The 19,390-nt window shown below is 43.0% G+C and overlaps 1 protein-coding gene across 1 annotated transcript; it reads right to left on the bottom strand.

Moving 5' to 3' along the window:
- Positions 1-1,380: 1,380 nt before the first annotated feature.
- On the bottom strand, positions 1,381-7,922 carry LRAT (lecithin retinol acyltransferase). The gene is made up of 2 exons (XM_084856336.1): positions 7,331-7,922; positions 1,381-2,145 (listed from the first exon to the last, which is right to left on the bottom strand). The coding sequence occupies exons 1-2, from the start codon at positions 7,877-7,879 to the stop codon at positions 1,993-1,995; spliced, it is 702 nt and encodes a 233-aa protein (XP_084712462.1). The 5' UTR covers positions 7,880-7,922; the 3' UTR covers positions 1,381-1,992.
- Between the last annotated feature and the right edge of the window lie 11,468 nt (positions 7,923-19,390).

The following is a 19,390-nucleotide window of genomic DNA, read 5'->3' as shown; positions in this document are numbered from 1 at the left end:
AAAAAGTAAGGTTCACACTGTCTCTTTTTAAAATGTAAATTATTGAGCAAAGAAATGCTGATCATCTAACTTCCTGCCATTCTACTTCCTTGAACATCTGCAAAGTGGGTGGTTTATAGTTATTTGGGCTATTACACACACCTGCTGAGATAATAGCAACTGTGTAAAGCACACCAGTTCCTTTGTTTGTTTTAATCAAACCAGTAAGTTTTAAAGTAAGAAACATATAAATCAGCTCATTATTTATCAGAGCTTGAAAACAATATGTCATAGACCAAACGCAAGTAAATCATGATCCCCTGCCCCCACGGCAGATGAAAGCAGACCATGTAGCACAGAAGTAATCCATAAAGGGGCACATGGAGAAGGTGAGAAGTTAGTGTAGAAATTCACACATGTCTGTTCCAAGAGATGGGGGTACTGAATTTTAATGCTTTCTGTTGTCCCACGTGACACAACCAGAAGCAGCCCAGGACAGGTTGGTATCTGAGGCTGAAATTCCAAATTCCCCCACCGCCTTGGAGGTAAAAATATAATAAACATCTAGCCCAGCCATATCCAAGTTTCATCAGGCATACATCTACGGCATAATCATAATGGCACATATGCAGTCTTCAGGCTCAGAGGCAGCGTGCCTCTGAATACCAGTTGGCGGGGGTACTATTGCACTCGAGTCCTGCTTGTGGGCTTCCCAGAAGCATCTGGTTGTCCACTGTGGGAAACAGAACACTGGACTAGATGGACCTTTGGTCTGATCCAACAGGGTGTTCTTATCCCACTGTGTTCATTCCTGCATAAGTGTGCATAGGACTGCAGCCAAAGCCATTAACAATTAACCACCCTTTGAACAAGACCCTGAAATCTGCAGTCTGGGGCAGGCTGTTTCATCTCACTGAAGGGAAGCCTGGACCTGGACAATATGACAACACATGTATCCCACTCTTAAGGGCAACTAACAGAGCCATTAGCTGTCATAAAGCAGCTTAAAAAAAAAGAAAACCATGCTGATTGGTCTCATTGTAAAGAAAGATCAAAGAGCTAGGTAGCTTCCTTTCATCTTTCCTCAAGCACTAAGGGTGCTATCCTATGCATGTTTAGACAGAAATAAGTCCTACAACTCCCAGCATTCCCCAGCCTGCATGGCTGGCTGGGGAATGCTGGGAGTTGTAGAACTTTTTCTGTCTGAACATGCATAGGATTGTGCCCTAAATGTGTCTTATTTGTTTGTTAGCAACGTGTGCTAGCCTTCAAAAGTCTCCTGGCATGGTTTATATTGGATCCATTGACATTTAGTAACTCTGGGGAGGTGCAAATTTTTCCCTGCACCCAAACCAAGGCAGGACGGGAGGCACTTGTATCATTTAAGTAGAAAAGGGCTTTGTGAATTCAACTTCTCTCTTTATGGAAATCTGAAAAAGCTGGTGTGAACCAGTTAGGAGTTGTTAAACATGTAACAATAAACACACATCTGGAGGGGTTTTTTTCTTTATCCCTGTGAGAAACAGTACACTGTATTTGGGTTAAAAACAGTAGCTTTCACAGATCTAGAAGGGATACAGAATGCTAGTAGCTTGTTTTCATTGCCCATTTGTTGCCTCTCATCTAATACCCTCTTTCAGTGACATCCAAAAGAACGCCTCTTCTCATAGTATACCCATGCTCCAGATTTATGCCTATTTACTTGGTAGTTAGTCCCATTAATCTTAGCAAAATATATTTCTGAGTTTAGGATCGCCACCCATGCACAGTTGCTTGGGAGTAAACCCCATGAATCCATCACTAAAGTTGCCTTCTGGAAAGATTTTCACAAAATCCAGTGGCTTACACAGTAAGCTATCCCTTGTTCGCCATATTCTGGCCAAGGGTGTATTGTAGTCATTACACAACTGCAAGTCACATTTTCCTCTATACACAATATTGGGAAAGAGCTTGAGCTTTCATAAATACGTTATACATTCTATTTACCGCTGCCAACAAGCTCTGAGGGCAACATTAACCAGCCATCCACAACATGAATGGAATAATGATGGTAGGGAGAGTGGTGGAAGGTGCCAGACCCAGGCAGAGTATAGAAACCAGTCCCAGTAGTGCTGATGCAAGAACACTCCTCTGGTCCCGAATGATCATCTTCACTGTTTCACAGAACTGCAAAGATCAGAATGAAAAAGTTTAGTGTGCAAATGCTTCCAGTTGAAAAGTACATGCTTTATAAATATATAACATATTGTTTTATATAACACACACACATATATATATATATATATATATATATAACATTTTATATATATATATATATATATATATATATATATATATATAGGGCCGCGGTGGCCTAGTGGTTAAGACGCTGAACTGCAGACGAAGGTCGGCAGGACAGCAGTTCGAGACCCAAGTGCCACGTGATGGAGTGAGCTCCCGTCTCCAGTCCCAGCTTCTGCCAACCTAGCAGTTCGAAAGCAAGAAATTGCAAGTAGATAAATAGGTACCGCCTCGGCGGGAAAGGTAACAGCGTTCCGTGCACCTCTGTGTTCCGTCATGCCGGCCACATGACCACGGAAGCATCTTCGGACAGCGTTGGCTCTTCGGCTTAGAAATGGGGATGAGCACCGCACCCTAGAGTCGGACACGACTGGCTGGGGACACCTTTACCTTTATATATATATATATATATATATATATATTCACATATTGTTTATTTAGTATTATTAATTATATCCCAAATTTTGTCCTCTTGCAAGGAACCCAAGGCAGCTGACATGGTCCCCCTCCTCTCCATTTTATCCTCACAACAACCCTGTGAGGTAGGTTAGGAAGAGAGTCAGTGACTGGCCCCAAGTTACCCAGTGAGCTTCACGGTCAAGCAGGGACTAGAACCTGGATCTCCTAAGTCCCAGTCCAACACTCTAAACCACTACATCTCACTGGATCTCCAGATTATCCAATGCCAAACTTCGGTAGTGTTTTAACATTATAAAATGAACATTTATGGGGTAGTCCGAATTGTTTTCTTATTGCAAGCAGCTGTGACATATGATCTAAGAGCTGCACCCCAGTATCCACTGTGACATTGCAGATGATCTTGGGGTGCACCTCTTTGATTGGGGTGGACTCATAGCTTAGTGATACAGCATATGATTCGCATGTAAAAACTCCCCAAAGGTACAAAACTTAGCGTCTCCAGATTTCATACCAGCAGGGCCTAAGACTGTACAGAGCCACTGCAGGTTACAGCATATGGTACTCTAGACAGGGATGGGCGGAAGGTAGAACTCCAGATGTTTTGGACTGCAACTCTCAGAAGCCCCTGCCAGCATGGTCAAGAATGTTAGGACTTAAAGTCCAAAACATCTGGAGATCTACTTTCTGCCCACCCTTGCTCTAGAGAAGATGGACCAGTGGTGAGAACTGGTATTAGGCAGCTTGGTGTGACTATAAACTGCTTCATCTGCGCCCTTAAAATAGTTGCTAGCACAAGCAAACCCTTTGGTTGCCTGGGCAGCCCTAAAAATGAGAGGTGGTGGGTCTCAAGCCTTCCTAGAATTCATTCTCTGGCCTGAAAGCTCTTCCCTTAATACCAAATGTGTGAGACAGCTGGTTAAAGTCACTGGGAAGCACAATGGACTCTGCACTTGTTCAGAAGCATTTACATCTTGAGTAATGCTTCAACCAAGTCTGGTCCCTGGTATTTGACACAGGTTCTGTGGCTGAAACTTTGGGCCAGGTGAACCAATGGTTATATCCTTTACAGAAATTTGTCTCTAACTCTGAAGTGTGCTGCTTAACTTTAGAGCAAGCTCAGCCCTTGAGTTGACTGGGCTGTGGGGTCCATTGTTTAAGGCAGAGAAACTTGTAAGCCTGCATATAGTTAAAAGTGGGTTAAAAGTGTGGAGGGAGGGGGACCGGTTTCTCACACATCCGGCTCTTCTGATGTGCGCTGACCACAAAGATCTGCAGGGGGATGTAACTGGGTTCAGCTGAATGCAATTACAAACACACATATCCCTGCAGAATTTAACACTAAACACAGGCAAAGGATTTTAGATGCGGCGGCCCCACCCTCAGGAACATTGTGGGATGGGGCTTGTATGCACACCCCCACATACACAGGCTGAACTCCTGCATAGGGCAATAAAGTGTACAAGAAGCACTCTTCTAACTGTAGACCTGTCTCCTTGTTTAGTTCTACTCTTACCTAAACGGCTTGGGACCTTGATATTTGATGGAGCGCCTCTCCCTATATATGCCTGCCTGAGGATTGAGGCCTGTTGGAGGGGCCCTCCTTTGAGTTCCACCAGTATGAGACATACATTGTGCTGGGATGTGGGAGAGGGCCTTCTCTGCTGCTGCACCCTGGCTGTGGAATGCCCTCCCCTTGGAGGCCTGATTGGTGCAGATGTTGGTTTCATTTTGGCACCAAGTTAAAATATGGCTTCTCATCAAAGCTTTTGAGAGCTAATTGAATCCTCTAAAGTTTCACACTGTTTTAACTGTTTCATTGTTTTAGATTTTCTAATTGGTATTAGCTTGTTGAAACGTTTAATATGTTTTTAGCTGTTTAAATTATTCATTGTTTTATACTGTTTTAATTGATTTTATCTGTACGCCACCCTGAGATCTTAATGATATAGGGTGGGATACAAATGTTTTAAATAAATTAATTAATAAAATACCTCTGATCCATGTCACTGCCAATAGTCAAGGCAATTCATTCTCCATTCACCTGAACTTCTAATCTTCCAGGTAGTTTACGTTTCTAGAACCGTTCAGATCACTGACACCATAGTACAACCTTCCCCAACCTGGTGCCTTCCAGATGTGTTGACCTACAACTCCCAGCCAGTGGAAGGAACCAGATGGGGAAAGACCACTGCCAAGGAAACTAGATTTTGGCTGTGCATCGAGTTATTTCAGAGATTTTGAGCACGTGTTTTTCAATTCAGTTTTGATTGACTGGAAATCTAAAATGCCTTGACTTTTACACTCCCCCCAATCATTCTTGTGGTTTCAGGACAAAACGTCTTCAAAATTGTGCTATTTGCAACCTGTTTACCAGGATATGGCTTTGGGATGCAATGTTGGGAATGAAATGGACTAAAACAGGAAAATAATAGTCTTTGCCTAATGTGCCAATCCACAGCGATGATCCGGCTTGAGACATGGAGTAGTGAATAGTGCGGTGGTGGTGTTTTTTGTAAAGTGAACAAATGAAGGCTTCAGAACCAACTGCCCTATTTCTTAAGGAAACATGCGGATTTGGGGAGGGGTGGACTTCAACCAGTGGGCCTAAAGGGTTTAAACGTTGTGGGTTCTCTCCAGCCAGGCTATTTAATAGACGATTGAAACAGTATACAAAAACTCTGTTATTTGAGCAGTGCTAAACAGTAACGCCAATTAAAAAGTGTTTTTGTCTCTCTGAAACCTGGCAAACATAAATGACTTCACTGGCATTTCACGCAGATTCAATATTTTTTAAAAGAGAGAAATTACAGCAGAATAGCCCCAGCTCTGTTCCCTGCCCACACTGAGCACAGAGAGCTAATATGTGCTCCATTCTAATTAACTACCCAGAAACACTGCCTCCACTACCAAAAATTATTTGCTTGGTACTTAAATAAATCTGACGTATTTCCTTTGGAAGACTTAATCAAGGTCTGCTTGTAAAGCATGCCCCTGAGCTAACCTGGGGCCGCTGCTTGTGCTGCTCTCTATCCCTGCACAAATGTACCTTTATTTCACTTGAATGATGGGAGATCAGCTCTGCTCTTAGTACCTCCATCCCCAGTTACACAAAGTGTTTTTTCTAAGGAGGAGAATCATATCCAGCACCTTAAACTTAGCGCCATCAGGTTTAGAAAGATGGGTTAAAAAAAACACAACCTTTTATCATGCCTGTTTAGAACAGTTCAGTGTGCAACCTAACATACATTTTTACTCCCTGTTCCCAGATCTCCCATTTGACAAGACAGCCCCATTTCCTTAACACTGTTAAGTTTGGGAAACTTAAAAATTGTGCCCATCCTCAACAATAGTAAATAAATAAAACAATACCTAACCAAAACACAGATTTAAACAAAATCAGGCTAGACTCAAGCTCTGTGGGGGGTTGCTGTGCTTCAAATGGCTGTTTACAAGTTCTTTTAGAATGTTGCTAATTAGAAGACTGAAGGTTTTTCACGAACCAAAGAGGCAGGTGGAAAAAGGAGGGGGAACACACCTACCATTACTGCATGAGTATTAAAAAGCCAGAAAGCAGCAGCAGAAAACTTTAAGCCTTTCAGGGCATCACTCTTTCATTAGAAAGAAGCAAAGGGGGCATTATATACACTACACACCACTTCCTGTATCAACACACTCCTGTCCTCACTACATGGAAAGGTACTTGGAAAATACCAAATACGGCATGGCCATTAGCTGTCTGGAGAGCAAAAGGCCATTCAGAATTAGTGGGGCCCTTGCAGGATGTCGGGTCATTGATCTGAGAGAGAGGAGAGGAGTGCTAAAACAATGATTTGCCAACTTTCGAGGGTCTCACGGAATGCTGCACAACATTTACAGGCGGGGCCGCCAACATTGTTTAACTCTGAGCAGAGAACAGTCCCCTTCCTTAGAAGCACTTTTGGACTATCACATTCGCTCCTCCTTCCAGAAAAAGGAAGAAAAGGAAAGAGGGCATGCTGTTGTTAAACTGCCTTGGGAACAGAACGGCTCTCTGCCTGGGTTCGCGTTCAGACAGCAGAACTGAATGGCTAGAATTACAGCCCCATCACTGTGCTTCCTTGGCAGCAACAGCTTGCTCTGCCCAGTTCCCAGATGACCTGGTGGCTGGACATGTTTTTGCTTATGAAGTGTCTGGATAACAGTCTTGTTGGAACAAGCAAGGAAGGGAAGCCAGGACTCAAATCTTACAGGTAACAGGAAAGGCATTAATGGCCTCTTATGGTTAATTAGGTATTTTTTTACTTACATAGTTGGCTACTAGGAGTTAAAGGCAAAATAAAGATGACCAGTCCCCCACCCCCCAAAAACCCCAAGATAGCTTTCCCCAATCTGGCACCCTCCAGATGTGATGGACTACAACTCTCAATGCCCTGGCTGGGAGTAATGGCAGTTGTAGTCCAACACATCTGAAGGGTGCCAGTTTGGGGAAGAGTGCACTAAGTACTCACATAGCTCACTTTCTTTTCTGGGGAGGAAAGTGTAGGAGGAAAAGGAAATGCTTATACAAATATACTAGAAATGAATAATGTTGAGCCCCATAGAGACACGGCACCGTGCATTTGTCCTTCCCTCTTCCAGCACATCGTGGTCCTCAAAGCAAGCAGCAGTTTACCTTGTCAGTCTGGAAGCTGACTGAAGAGCCATATCTGCAGAAGGTCACAAAATGTTCACAGTTGTTCCAAAGTAAGCTGTATTCAGTGGCACCCACCAACTTTTCCGCTCTGCTGACCACCTCCTTGTTACACAGGACATTGTTCTTGAAGAGTTTGTCCATGTGGTTCACCAGAATAGAGCCTCCATAAGCAAAGTCCTCCACTGTATCCACACGGATCCTGGCCATTTTTGTGATGACGCCCAAGATGAGCCTCTTATTGGTCACCACCTTCTGGATCTGTTTCAGGTCATTAGTGAGAGCTGGTAGGATGTCTGGCATAAGGTGAGCCACCCGGTTGTCCCCCAGGTAGATGCCAAAGTGAATGAAAAGGGTGCGGGGCACCTCCAGCAAATCCCCTGGCTTGAAATAGGTCATGTCACAATAAGAGGCATGTTTTTTCTTTTCTTCCTCCTCTGCGCTGGAGCCCATACCAAGAAGTTTGAAGTTGGCAAGCAGGAGAAACTTTTCGAGGAACAGGGATGCTATTTCATACAAGGGATTTTTCATGATTTTATTCTTCTGTGGCTGCAGCTGCTGTTCCTACTGATTCATTCTGCCTCAACATCCTGCCTTTTTATCATGGCAAGAAGGGCTATCCCACAAACACCGTCAGCTTTGATTGGCAGAAAGGCGAGTGGGTGGTTACTGTGGAGTGAAATAAATCTTTACTCAGAAAGTGGTTCTTTCAGAACACATGTTGCAAGGGTGCTAATTATTTATTCGTCACAGAAAGCACAACAACAAAAAATCACCTAGACCAAGTACTGCTTCCAATATTTTATTATCAAGATGCAAATGCTTAGTAAATGAATAGCTTGTCAGTATATGATAAGGACATATGTAAATGCCAACAGATCACTAGGCTTCTGATTCACACATTGTTGTATAATGGCGCATTAGCCCGTGATTGGGAACCATTTGGGAAAACATTTACAGACTAGGGCTGTGATCCAATGCACACCTTTTTGGGAGTAAGTACCACTGAACTCAGCAAGACTTGCTTCCAAGTAAATACATAGATGGCTGGTTTACAAGGCTGCAATCCTAAGCATATTGACAACATGGGATTTCAATTAATTTCAATAGGATTGCAAATTTACAGTGCAATCTTTTGCACATTTACCTGAAGCGAGTCCCACTCTGCTTAATGGGACTTACTCCCTAAGGAAGAGCACTTAGGATTTCAGCCTTATTTAGAAGTAATTCCCATCAACCATGTAGTAAGTGTTAGGAAAGTGTTGACAGACACTACCAAGTGGAAAATGCATTGTTTTGTGACATTTCTATTGGACCTGTCTCTCTTTACAAGATGTACTTCAAGATAACATGTACTGATTGCAAGATACAGAGATGGACTTGCTGACTGAAAATAGATCACTGAAGGCATCAGTAACTTGAAAGATACATGAATGTAGCTTGGCCCTTAAACAGTAAGAGGTTTACAATCTGCATTTGCCAGATTTGGAAGGAGCATTTGGGCCCTTCCACTGCATTTGTAACTTCAGATTCATTTGTAATTCCTACTTTATTCATAGCAGATGTTACTGCACAGTTCCCATGTAAAGTAGCATCACTATCCTATGCAATAGTAGTATATAGGGCTTTTGTTGAATGCTGCTTCCGTCTGGTAGTGGTTCAGATTTCCCCAGAATTGAAATATAACACACACCCCCTTTAATTTTTAGAGAAGCAACATATTGATACAGACTTGGGAAAGCGTTATATTTCTCTTATGACACCCCCACCCCAAGTCATTGACACAATCTGTGTCCTGCCAAGCTGGCCTCTTCCTACATTCACGGGGACACTTGCAGGTTCAACAGAACCAAGATGCTAACTAATGCAGGGGATCGAGAAGCAGACCGAAGGAGGAGAAATCACTCCGGAGCAAGAGACCGTGCCCTTCCATCCCTCCAAAAACTCCCATTTCCCTTAAAAAAATAAAAATGAGCCGGTTTGATTTGCTGCTTAATCTCAACAGCAAATCGTTCGGGGAAGCGTGGGGTGGGGTGGAGGAGAGAGCCCGGCACCCACTGACGTGCCAGCTAGGAAAGCGAAGGAAACGTGGCAAAGGGAAGCCAATGGCTCGGAGTAGATTGATTTCGTGCTAAGCCTTTGTGATGCAAAGGGGTCAACCCCCCAGCAACAAAACCGCACAAAGGAGCACCTCCGCCAGCTCAATCAAATTTCCCCCCTACCCTGTCAGAGGCGAATATGTTTCGGTAGCCAAGCGGATCCCCCCACCCCTTCCCCTGCTCTCCTCTCCCCAGCTTCCCCGGGAACTGCCAAGGATGATTGATGGGAGGGGGCATTCACCTTACCTGGAAAACGACAGGGCTTTAGAGCCTGGAAGAGAGGGGGCTACTTCGCAGCACAGCCCTCCATTCACAGGCTCGACAGACTACGCTTTCCTGGCGACGCCTGCCCGCCCGCCCGCCTGGCAGGCTCACTTTTGTTTAGTTCGCCTGCACTCCAGATTCGGCCATCTAGTCGAGGGAGAAAGCGAAAACGTCTCTCCCAGCCAACCTGAAAGGCGGGGCCCCGGGGGAAGGAGCGGCTTTTCCTCACCCACCCAGCGCCGCTGGCAAGTCGAGTGGCGCGCCGAGCTGAGTTGAAAAGGTAGTTACTGTATGGCTCCAATGCCGTAATTCCAGAGGCGCCCCAGAACGCAAGTTCTCTGGGCGACTCACAAAGCCGCATTAACAGTATTAAAACGCAATTTAAAAAAAACAAACTATTCGCAATTTAAAAAGCACAATTAATCTTGCATCTCTCTTTGCTTGAATTTCTATAAACAAGATCATCGGGCTGCTGCAGGAGAAGGAACGCATCAAAGAAGCACTGCTGGAAGGAAGTGAACTGGAAGACAAAAAATTTACAGGCACACCCCTCCCAATCGTTTGGCCAAAGCTCCACTAGTAGCTCATGGACTTATTCGATTGGGTTTCCTTTTTATGACTGGAAAACTAGGGCAGGCAGCTCAACAGCATCAGCAATCTAAGGCAGCCTTCCCCAGCCTTGTGCCTTCCAGGTGTGTTGGACTACAATTCCCATAATGGCTGTGCTGGCTGGGGATTATGGGAGTTGTGGTCCAACACATCCGAAGGGTGCCAGGTGGGGAAAGGCAGATCCAAGGCCTTGTGGTACTGTGGGGCAGGGTGTGTGTGTGAGGTGCAGTGAAGACATGAGCCGCAGAATCTCTTGATGAGTTGCCAATGTTATCAGGACGCAACTTGCAGTTGGAACCAAGAGTAGCCAACCTTCTTCCCACAGCATCTTCTATAATGCTGCTGTCAGAGACCCTGGAGGGCATATCTGGGCCTGCAGACTGCACCTCTGGCAGGCACTCTCCTCCACTTGCACAGTTCAGAAGTTTGATAGCATCTTTTAGCAAAACTTGTCTGGCATTGCTAATGTTTCCACTGATTAATCATTTTAGGCTTCCCAAGTAAACACCCATTACATCTCTCTTTCCTTTCTCCAGAAGCACAGAATACTGTGGGCATCAGCTGTGAGGGGAAAACAGAGCAGGGGAAAATTGGCCTTACAGCCAACTAATGACAGTAAACAGTGTCAAAGACAGGGCTATGCATAACACATTGCACTACTTTGGATTATCGCAATACTTTATATGTGGGGCTGCCTTTAAAAATGGTCTAGAAACTTCAGATCGTCCAAAACAGGATGTCTAGTTTGTTAGTGGGAGCTGGTTGATATGGTCACATTATACAGGGTTCCTTCACACTGAGCTTTTATCCCACGATTGAGATTGCTCCTTCACGGAAGTTTGCGGGCTCTTTACATGAAGCCACAATCATTCAGGCATCTCCTGCACTAAATGCCCTGTGTTCCATTTTTAAATAGGTCATAGATAATTAGATAATGAGCTATCAAATTACCCCGTTGTGTTGCGCTTGTTTCCTCCATGAAAAGAGTAAAAGCGGCAAGAAGAGGAGGGAGATCAATGAAAGATAATGGAAGACTCAGATACAGGGAGGAGGAGGGGGAAAGGGGAAAGGAAGTGGGTGAAAAAGGGAGTCATTGTGATCCTGCATTTAAAACTGAAGCAGAAAGCCCCATTTTAAATGCATTTTAAATTTATTGTTACTTTTGCATTTTATGTTTTTAATGTGTATACTTGCCCAGAGAACTTATGTTACTGGGTGATTTTCAAATGTAATGTAATGAATGAATGAATGAATGGAATATTTGACATCAACGCTTGCAAATTATAGTTCTCTGGAACAAATGTGTTTCAGCTCATTTAGATTAGAAGATAGGAGAGACAAATCCTAGAATGATAGGTTTCACATTCCTGTCCTGTTTATGAGCACTGTCTCAGCTGCCTAAGCACTCTTATAGTAGAATCCTATACACGTCTGCTCAGAAGTAAGCCCCATTGAATCAATGGCACTTACCTGCAGGTAAATTTGTATCAGATCGCAGTTTTAAAGACAGAATGGTGGAGATTGAGCAATGCTTTTGTCCTTATGAGAAATTTCCATATTACATTTTGGGTTAGCTTATGTAGTGTTTGGTATTTGATTTGTGTCTGGAACCCTTGGCATGAACAGTTATTGTAAATGAATATGTTTTTATTCTTGTTTTTCTTATGTTCTTGCTATCGGTGTTACTATTTACAGGCCCCCCTTTTGTTTGGTTATAATTGCATTTTTTTTAAAGAATACTTGGCATCAAAGCTTGCAAATTGTAGTTCTCAAATGTGTTTCAATTTAGATGAACAGTTACTAGAGGCGAACCCTAGAATGACAGCATTCACGTTTCTGTCCTGCTTATGAGCTTCTCACTAGCCCGATTTGTATTTAACGAGAAGCCACTGTGGATGGATTTCCCTGTGGGCTTCTCACTGAAGTTGTGGCCAGCTTTTCGGATATTTGGGGCATAGCAGAGGTGCACCGTAGCTTCTCGTTATGTGCACACCTGGCATGGTTGAGTTGCTAGGGTGGTTGACAAGCCACCCGCAAATCTAAAACAGGTCATGGGTTCTGCATGGCTTGTCAACCACCCCAACAACCCACCCTCACCAGATTCACACATAACATGAAGCCGCGGTGCTCAGGGTTTGGATTGGCAACCTGGCACCCGCAATCACCGCAATCCACACTGACTTAGAAGTCATAGTTATAACTTATGACTTATAACACTTATAAATTATGACTTATAAGACCTATAAGTCACAGTGGGCTGCAGTGATCATGCGAACCAGGTCACTGCCTCAGCTGCCTAAAGGCGACTAAATGTTCTTCTTCGTGGTCTCTATGCATCACACATACGGGCTCTGTCCCTGCGCAGATCCTCGATTTGGGGAACCTCTATAGCTGAGGAGTTTTAGTGGGAACTCTTCCCAGTCCCAGTGCACATGTCCCTAGCAGATTCCTGCTTATTAGTTCCATTTCGACCGCCATTGTGGTCACCTCGTGTGAGAACCACTCTTGCATTCAGTTCAATCTAAAAGTGCTTTTTCAGCGGAGGTTTTATTCTTTGTCTTCTATCAAAGTGTTTTTTCTATCTTTACTCTTCACATTGTTTTTATTTTATTTGTTTTTCACAATCTTCTGATTGCCCATTTAGAAAGGCCCCATTTAGAAAGCATGTCCATTGCACAGCCAAGTTACCACGGTCTGACAGACATTCTCTTTGCCTTTTCTGCCTTGGAGATGGCCACGTGGTTGTGCCTTTCTTCTGTTTTGTGATAGGACACCAACTCACTTTATAAGTTAGCTTGCTACTCAACCATATATGTGATGCACAGAGACCATGACAAAGAAAGACAGGTTGCTACCCCTAACTGTAGTTCTCTGAGTGGTCATCTGTGCATTCACACAACCCACTTGTTGTCCCCTCTTCGATGTCATACTTGAGTTCGATGTTGGCTTCAGAAGGTATTTCTTCTCGGTTCCGAGGCTACAATGTTGGTCTCAAGGAACTGAGGGAATAAGCAGGAACCCACTAGGGACATGAATGCTGGGATGGAGTGGGAAGGATTCCTGCCAAAACTGCTCAGCTATGGAAGTTTTCTAAATCAAGGCTCCGCATAGGCAGAGCTCATTTGTGTGAATGCAGAGATGACCACTCAAAGAACTACAGTTACAGGTAAGCAACCTGTCTATCAAGGGGCTGGAGCAACTTCCCTATAGGAAAAGTTACAAAAACTGAGATTGTTTAGCTCAGAAAAAGGCAAGTAAGGGAAGACATGATAACACAGGGGACCCCAACCTTTTCGGACCTGTGGGCGCATTTAGGAATTTGAGATACTGCTATGGGCACCAAGACAAAATGCCTAATCAGTGGGTCACCACTTTTGGTGCCTGCCTTTCGCATCTATGGATCTTAGGCTGTGTCTTATTCAGCAAAAACTTTTACTTCGTGTCTATTGGACACTGCAACATCTATTTAATAAGGGATTGTCTAATTTGGCTAATTGTTGGCAGTACAATTCAGCCAATGCCTCTTTTAAACATATTTTTGCAATGTCCAATAGTTGCTTCTTTGTGGGGGTGGGAGCGAGGGGCGGGGAGGCTATTAAACAGAAAAATGTCCTCGGACAGTCTTTAATATTCACTGATGTGCACGCTCTTTAAATGATTTACCTGCTTCATGGAAATTAACAAATGGTCAGGGTAAATGAATACTCTGCACCCTTTTGACACATAAAAGACTAATATTACAACATTGGAGGGATACACACTAACCTCCTATAATGCACCGGATTGAGGACATAACAATGCTTTCAATATTTGGAAAGGTGTCACATGGATGTCATCTTCAAATGGATACTTATTTGGATATTTGGTCCACTTTTGTTGCAGCCCATGTATAATTGCTAGAAAGTTGTATGCATCTCATAGAAATTCATGTACATATATTTTAAAAAATGGGGAAAAATAAAAAAATATATTTTTTGGGAGCCCACGTGTGCCATGTTGACCCGTGGGCACCACATTGGGGATCTCTGTGACAGGAGGCACAAAATTATGTATGGTGTGGAGAAAGTGGATGGGGAGACATTTTTCTCCATCTCACATGATACTAGAAGCCGAGGTCATCCCACAAAGCTGATTGGTGGGAGATTCAGGACAGATAAAAGGATGTACTTCTTCACATAGTGCAAAGTTAAACAAGATTTTTTTAAGATTATTATTATATTTCTACACTGCCCCATAGCTGAAGCTCTCTGGGTGGTTTACAAAAGTTAAAACATTAAAATACAGTATACAAAGTTTTAAAAACATTTACATAAAAGCACAAAATATGTAGTGATGGCCACCAATTTGGATGGCTTTAAAAGGGGATTGGACAAATTCATGGAGGATAAGGCTATTGATAGCTACTAGTCCTGATGGCTATATGCTACTACCAGTATCAGAGGCAGTATGGCTATGTACACAGTTGCTGGGGAACATGGGCGGGAGGCAAGCAGACATCTTGCACTCATGTCTGCGCGTGGATCTCCAGTGGGCATCTGGTTGGCCACTGCCTGAGCAAAATGCTGGACTAGATGGTCTGATCTAGCATGGCTCTTCTTATGTTCTTATGTAAGTACTCCTACAGTGCAATCCTATACATGTCTGCTCAGAAGTAACCGCACTGAGTTCAATGGCAATTACCTACAGGTTAATTTGTATCAAATTGCAGCCTTAAAGACAGAATGCCTGACTGATCGAGCAAGTCAATGCTTCTCTCCTTACGAGAAGTTCCAATGTTATATTTTGGGATTGCTAATGCAGTTTTTGAAGATGAGGATCATTTTAACAAATGCTACAACATAACCCCCTGAGGCCTTAAAGGGCTGGTGCTGAAATCTCTTCCAGAAGAGACTAGAGGAATTAAGAGAGTAGTGGCCCAGTTTTCCACTCTATTCCAGAAATTGGGATTCTTACATTAAATTAAATAAACCTGCTTCTGTTTCTTTCAGATATAAATCATTGAGATACTACAGCTTCTTCTGTTGCCTCTTTACTTTTAGCTGCAGAGTCACGGTGCTTCTAGACAAGTCTTTTATCGTGCCTTTAACCTTCTTCATTTATGGAATTTTACAGGGGGTCCAGACATTGTTATCTTTCATGCATAACCCTCCCATGTTTTCCCACCACTCCTCTTCTGCCTTTTTTCTTACCACAGAAAACCCATTAAGGAAAAAAACGTAATAGCTGCACAATGCCTTCTAGTTGGTACCACTAGGAGCCCTCCATCTGAAAGCACCCCTGCTCAAAAACAAACAACAACAACAACAACAGCAACAACAACCCAGATAGGACTCGCTACAGCATTCTCAGTGGGACCTTTAGCTGGAGGTCAGGTAGAGAGAAAGCTAAATAGATTCTTAGGAGGCATAAAAAGACATTTTGAAACTGTTTCTCATTGTTTAGACAGAGGTGGCCTTTGTTTTCTTTTCAAATGGCATTTAAGCCTTAATCCCCTCCAAATGCCAGGGGTACATTACAAATAAATCCAGAGAGGAAATACACTGTGAAACCAGAGAAGATATTTGAGGTTCTGGCCAAAAGCTTTGATTGCTTGGGTGAATCTCAAAAGGAATGTAAGAAAACCCAACATTTCTCTACTTGCCACTTCCACTAATAAGCTAGTGAAACAACTGAGTTTCACCTTACCTAGAAGCATTGGCTGGAACATCAGGAAGAAAAAGCATGGAACTACTGCATGGCCGTCTTTTAAGAAAACCCAAACAAGCAGCTCCAGATAATTTTATTTATTTATTCATTCATTTCATTTCATTTCTATACCGCCCAATAGCTGAAGCTCTAATAATTAAACCATTTGTTCAACTCTCTTTGAAATTAAGTGTTTCGTTGCCTATGTGCTGTTGGTAATAGAAATTAGTTTAAAGACAAATTTAGAACATTTAAAAATAGGGGGAGGGGAAACAGGAAGAAACCTTTCACAGGTACTGTAACGTATCAATTTATTTTTTAATGTGCTTCAAGCATTTTACTCTTCGTATTACTTCTGCCCCTGCTTTCATAAAAGACAAAAAGATAGGTCAGAAGCTAGTCATAAAAGGAAGGGCAAAAGAAAAGTACAATACCCTTACACTGAGTTGGGTAAATTTACCAACGTAAATTATTTTCTATGGCACCTGTAGATGTTTTCCACTGGTGTGTCTGTTTCCTGTGAATTGGTACAGATCTCATTTCTGGACTTGGAAAAATTAAGAAACATCTTGTTCAATATACAAAATTCAATTAACAGAATCACCGCAACAAAATAGGAGATCCATAAACTGCATGTAGATGGTCCTTCCCTAGCAACTAATATTTGAATTTTGTTTGTTACCTCTTTGCCTAGGATGTTACAAAACACCTCACTGATTTGCAACATCCTTCTGTAACTTTTGGAACATCCCTCTGTAATGTCTTTTTAAAGTAAACATTCTTACTAACAACACTAAAGCTGCCATACTATACCCATGGTATACTATAATCCTTACTGGGTATTCCACTGAGCTCAATGGAACTTACTTCTGAGTAGGCATACATGATTTGCTGGAAGGGGCTGATTTATTGGGTTCCTTATAAGTGCTATGCACTTTGTTGTTGTTCAGTCGTTCAGTCGTGTCCGACTCTTCGTGACCCCATGGACCATAGCACGCCAGGCCTTCCTGTCCTGCGCTCTCTCCCGGAGCGTGCTCAAGTTCATATTCATTGCATCCGTGATGCTATCTAGCCATCTCATCCTCTGCCGTCCCCTTCTCCTTTTGCCTTCAGTCTTTCCCAGCATCAGGGTCTTTTCCAGAGAGTTTTCTCTTCGCATTAGGTGGCCAAAATATTGGAGCTTCACCTTCATTATCTGTCCTTCCAATGAGCACTCAGGGTTGATTTCCTTTAGGATGGACTGATTTGACCTCCTTGCAGTCCAGGGGACTCGTAAGAGTCTTCTCCAGCACCACAGTTGGAAAGCATCAATTCTTCGGCGCTCAGCCTTCCTTATAGTCCAGCTCTCACAGCCATACATTACTACTGGGAAAACCATGGCTTTGATTAGACGGACCTTTGTCGGCAAGGTGATGTCTCTGCTTCTTACTATGCTGTCTAGGTTGGCCATAGCTTTCCTCCCAAGGAGCAAGCGTCTTTTAATTTCATGGCTACAGTCACCGTCTGCGGTGATCTTGGAGCCCAAGAAAGTAAAATCTGTCACTGCTTCCATTTCTTCCCCTTCTATATGCCAGGAAGTGATGGGGCCAGATGCCATGATCTTAGTTTTTTTAATGTTGAGTTTCAAACCAGCTTTTGCACTCTCCTCTTTCAGCCTCAACAAGAGGCTCTTTAGATCCTCTTCGCTTTCTGCCATTAGGGTGGTATCGTCTGCATATCGGAGGTTGTTGATAATTCTCCCAGAAATCTTAATTCCGACCTCTGATTCATCCAACCCGGCATTTCTCATGATGTACTCTGCATATAAGTTAAATAAGCAGGGTGACAATATGCAGCCTTGTCGTACTCCTTTCCCAATTTTGAACCAATCGGTTGTTCCATGTCTGGTTCTTACTGTTGCTTCTTGACCCTCGTACAGGTTTCTCAGGAGACAGGTAAGGTGGTCTGGTACTCCCATCACTTTCAGAATTTGCCACAGTTTGTTGTGATCCACACAATCAAAGGCTTTAGCGTAGTCAATGAAGCAGAAATAGACGTTTTTCTGGAATTCTCTTGCTTTCTCCATGATGCAGCGAATGTTGGCGATTTGATCTCTAGTTCCTCTGCCTCTTCGAAACCCAGCTTGTACTTCCGGTAGTTCTCGGTTCGCATACTGCTGAAGCCTAGCTTGTAGGATTTTGAGCATCACCTTGCTGGCATGTGAAATGAGCGCAATTGTGCAGTAGTTTGAACACTCTTTGGCGTTGCCCTTCTTTGGAATTGGAATGTAAACTGACCTTTTCCAGTCTTGTGGCCACTGTTGAGTGTTCCAGATTTGTTGACATATTGAATGCAGCACTTTAACAGCATCATCTTTTAGGATTTTAAACAGCTCGGCTGGAAGACTGTCATCTCCGCTAGCTTTGTTGTTACTAATGCTTCCTAAGGCCCACTTGACTTCACTCTTGAGGATGTCCGGCTCAAGTTCAGTGACCGCACTATCATGGCTATCAGGGACATTCAGATCTTTCCTGGATAGTTCTTCTGTGTATTCTTGCCACCTCTTCTTAATCTCATCTGCTTCTGTTAGGTCCCTGCCTTCTTTGTCCTTTATCATGCCCGTCTTTGCACAAAACGTTCCCTTGAGATCTCCAATTTTCTTGAAGAGATCTCTAGTCTTTCCCATTCTGTTGTTTTCCTCGATTTCTTTGCATTGTTCATTTAAGAAGGCCTTCTTGTCTCTCCTTGCTATTCTCTGGAACTCTGCGTTCAGTTGGGTATATCTTCCCCTTTCTCCCTTGCTTTTTGCTTCCCTTCTTTCCTCAGCTACTTGTAAAGCCTCCTCAGACAGCCACTTTGCTTTCTTGCATTTCTTTTTCTTTGGGATGGATTTTGTTGCTGCCTCCTGAACAATGCACTTAGCTCTCCTCTAATTGCAACTCTCTACTTACTCAGATGTGCAGAGTAGTGCATGCTGGAAACCCTGCTACATGACTAACTGGCTTAAAGAACAGGCTACTAATCACTTCTCATTCTCTACAGGAAAGTAGTTTCCCAGCACTTGTTAAATTAGGTTAAGCCACAAATAAAAAGACAGTTTCCTCTTAATCTGTTTTTTGGTGTTGAGAAACACATGATACATGGGAAGTTTGGCAGAAGATTCAGGACCAAACAATATATTAGGTGGAGTACAAGATCATAGAAATGAAAGAGAAATTTATGGTAGACAGCACAGAAGTAAAGAAATTGAAGAACTAGAAAGCAAGCATGACATGTTTGAGTTGCATAAAAAAGTGAAAGAAGCCACTTCTGTAGGGAAAAAGAAACAGTTTGGTTTACTGAAAGATAAACATGGAACAATAATAGTAGAATTATCACAAAAACTTATTAGATGGGAAGAATACAT

This window comes from Heloderma suspectum, chromosome 5 (genome assembly GCF_057233095.1).
Source record: "Heloderma suspectum isolate Gila_16-S chromosome 5, 16-S_ref, whole genome shotgun sequence".
NCBI classification, from domain to species: Eukaryota; Metazoa; Chordata; class Lepidosauria; order Squamata; family Helodermatidae; genus Heloderma; species Heloderma suspectum.
This window is presented reverse-complemented; position numbering and strand designations above follow the sequence as displayed.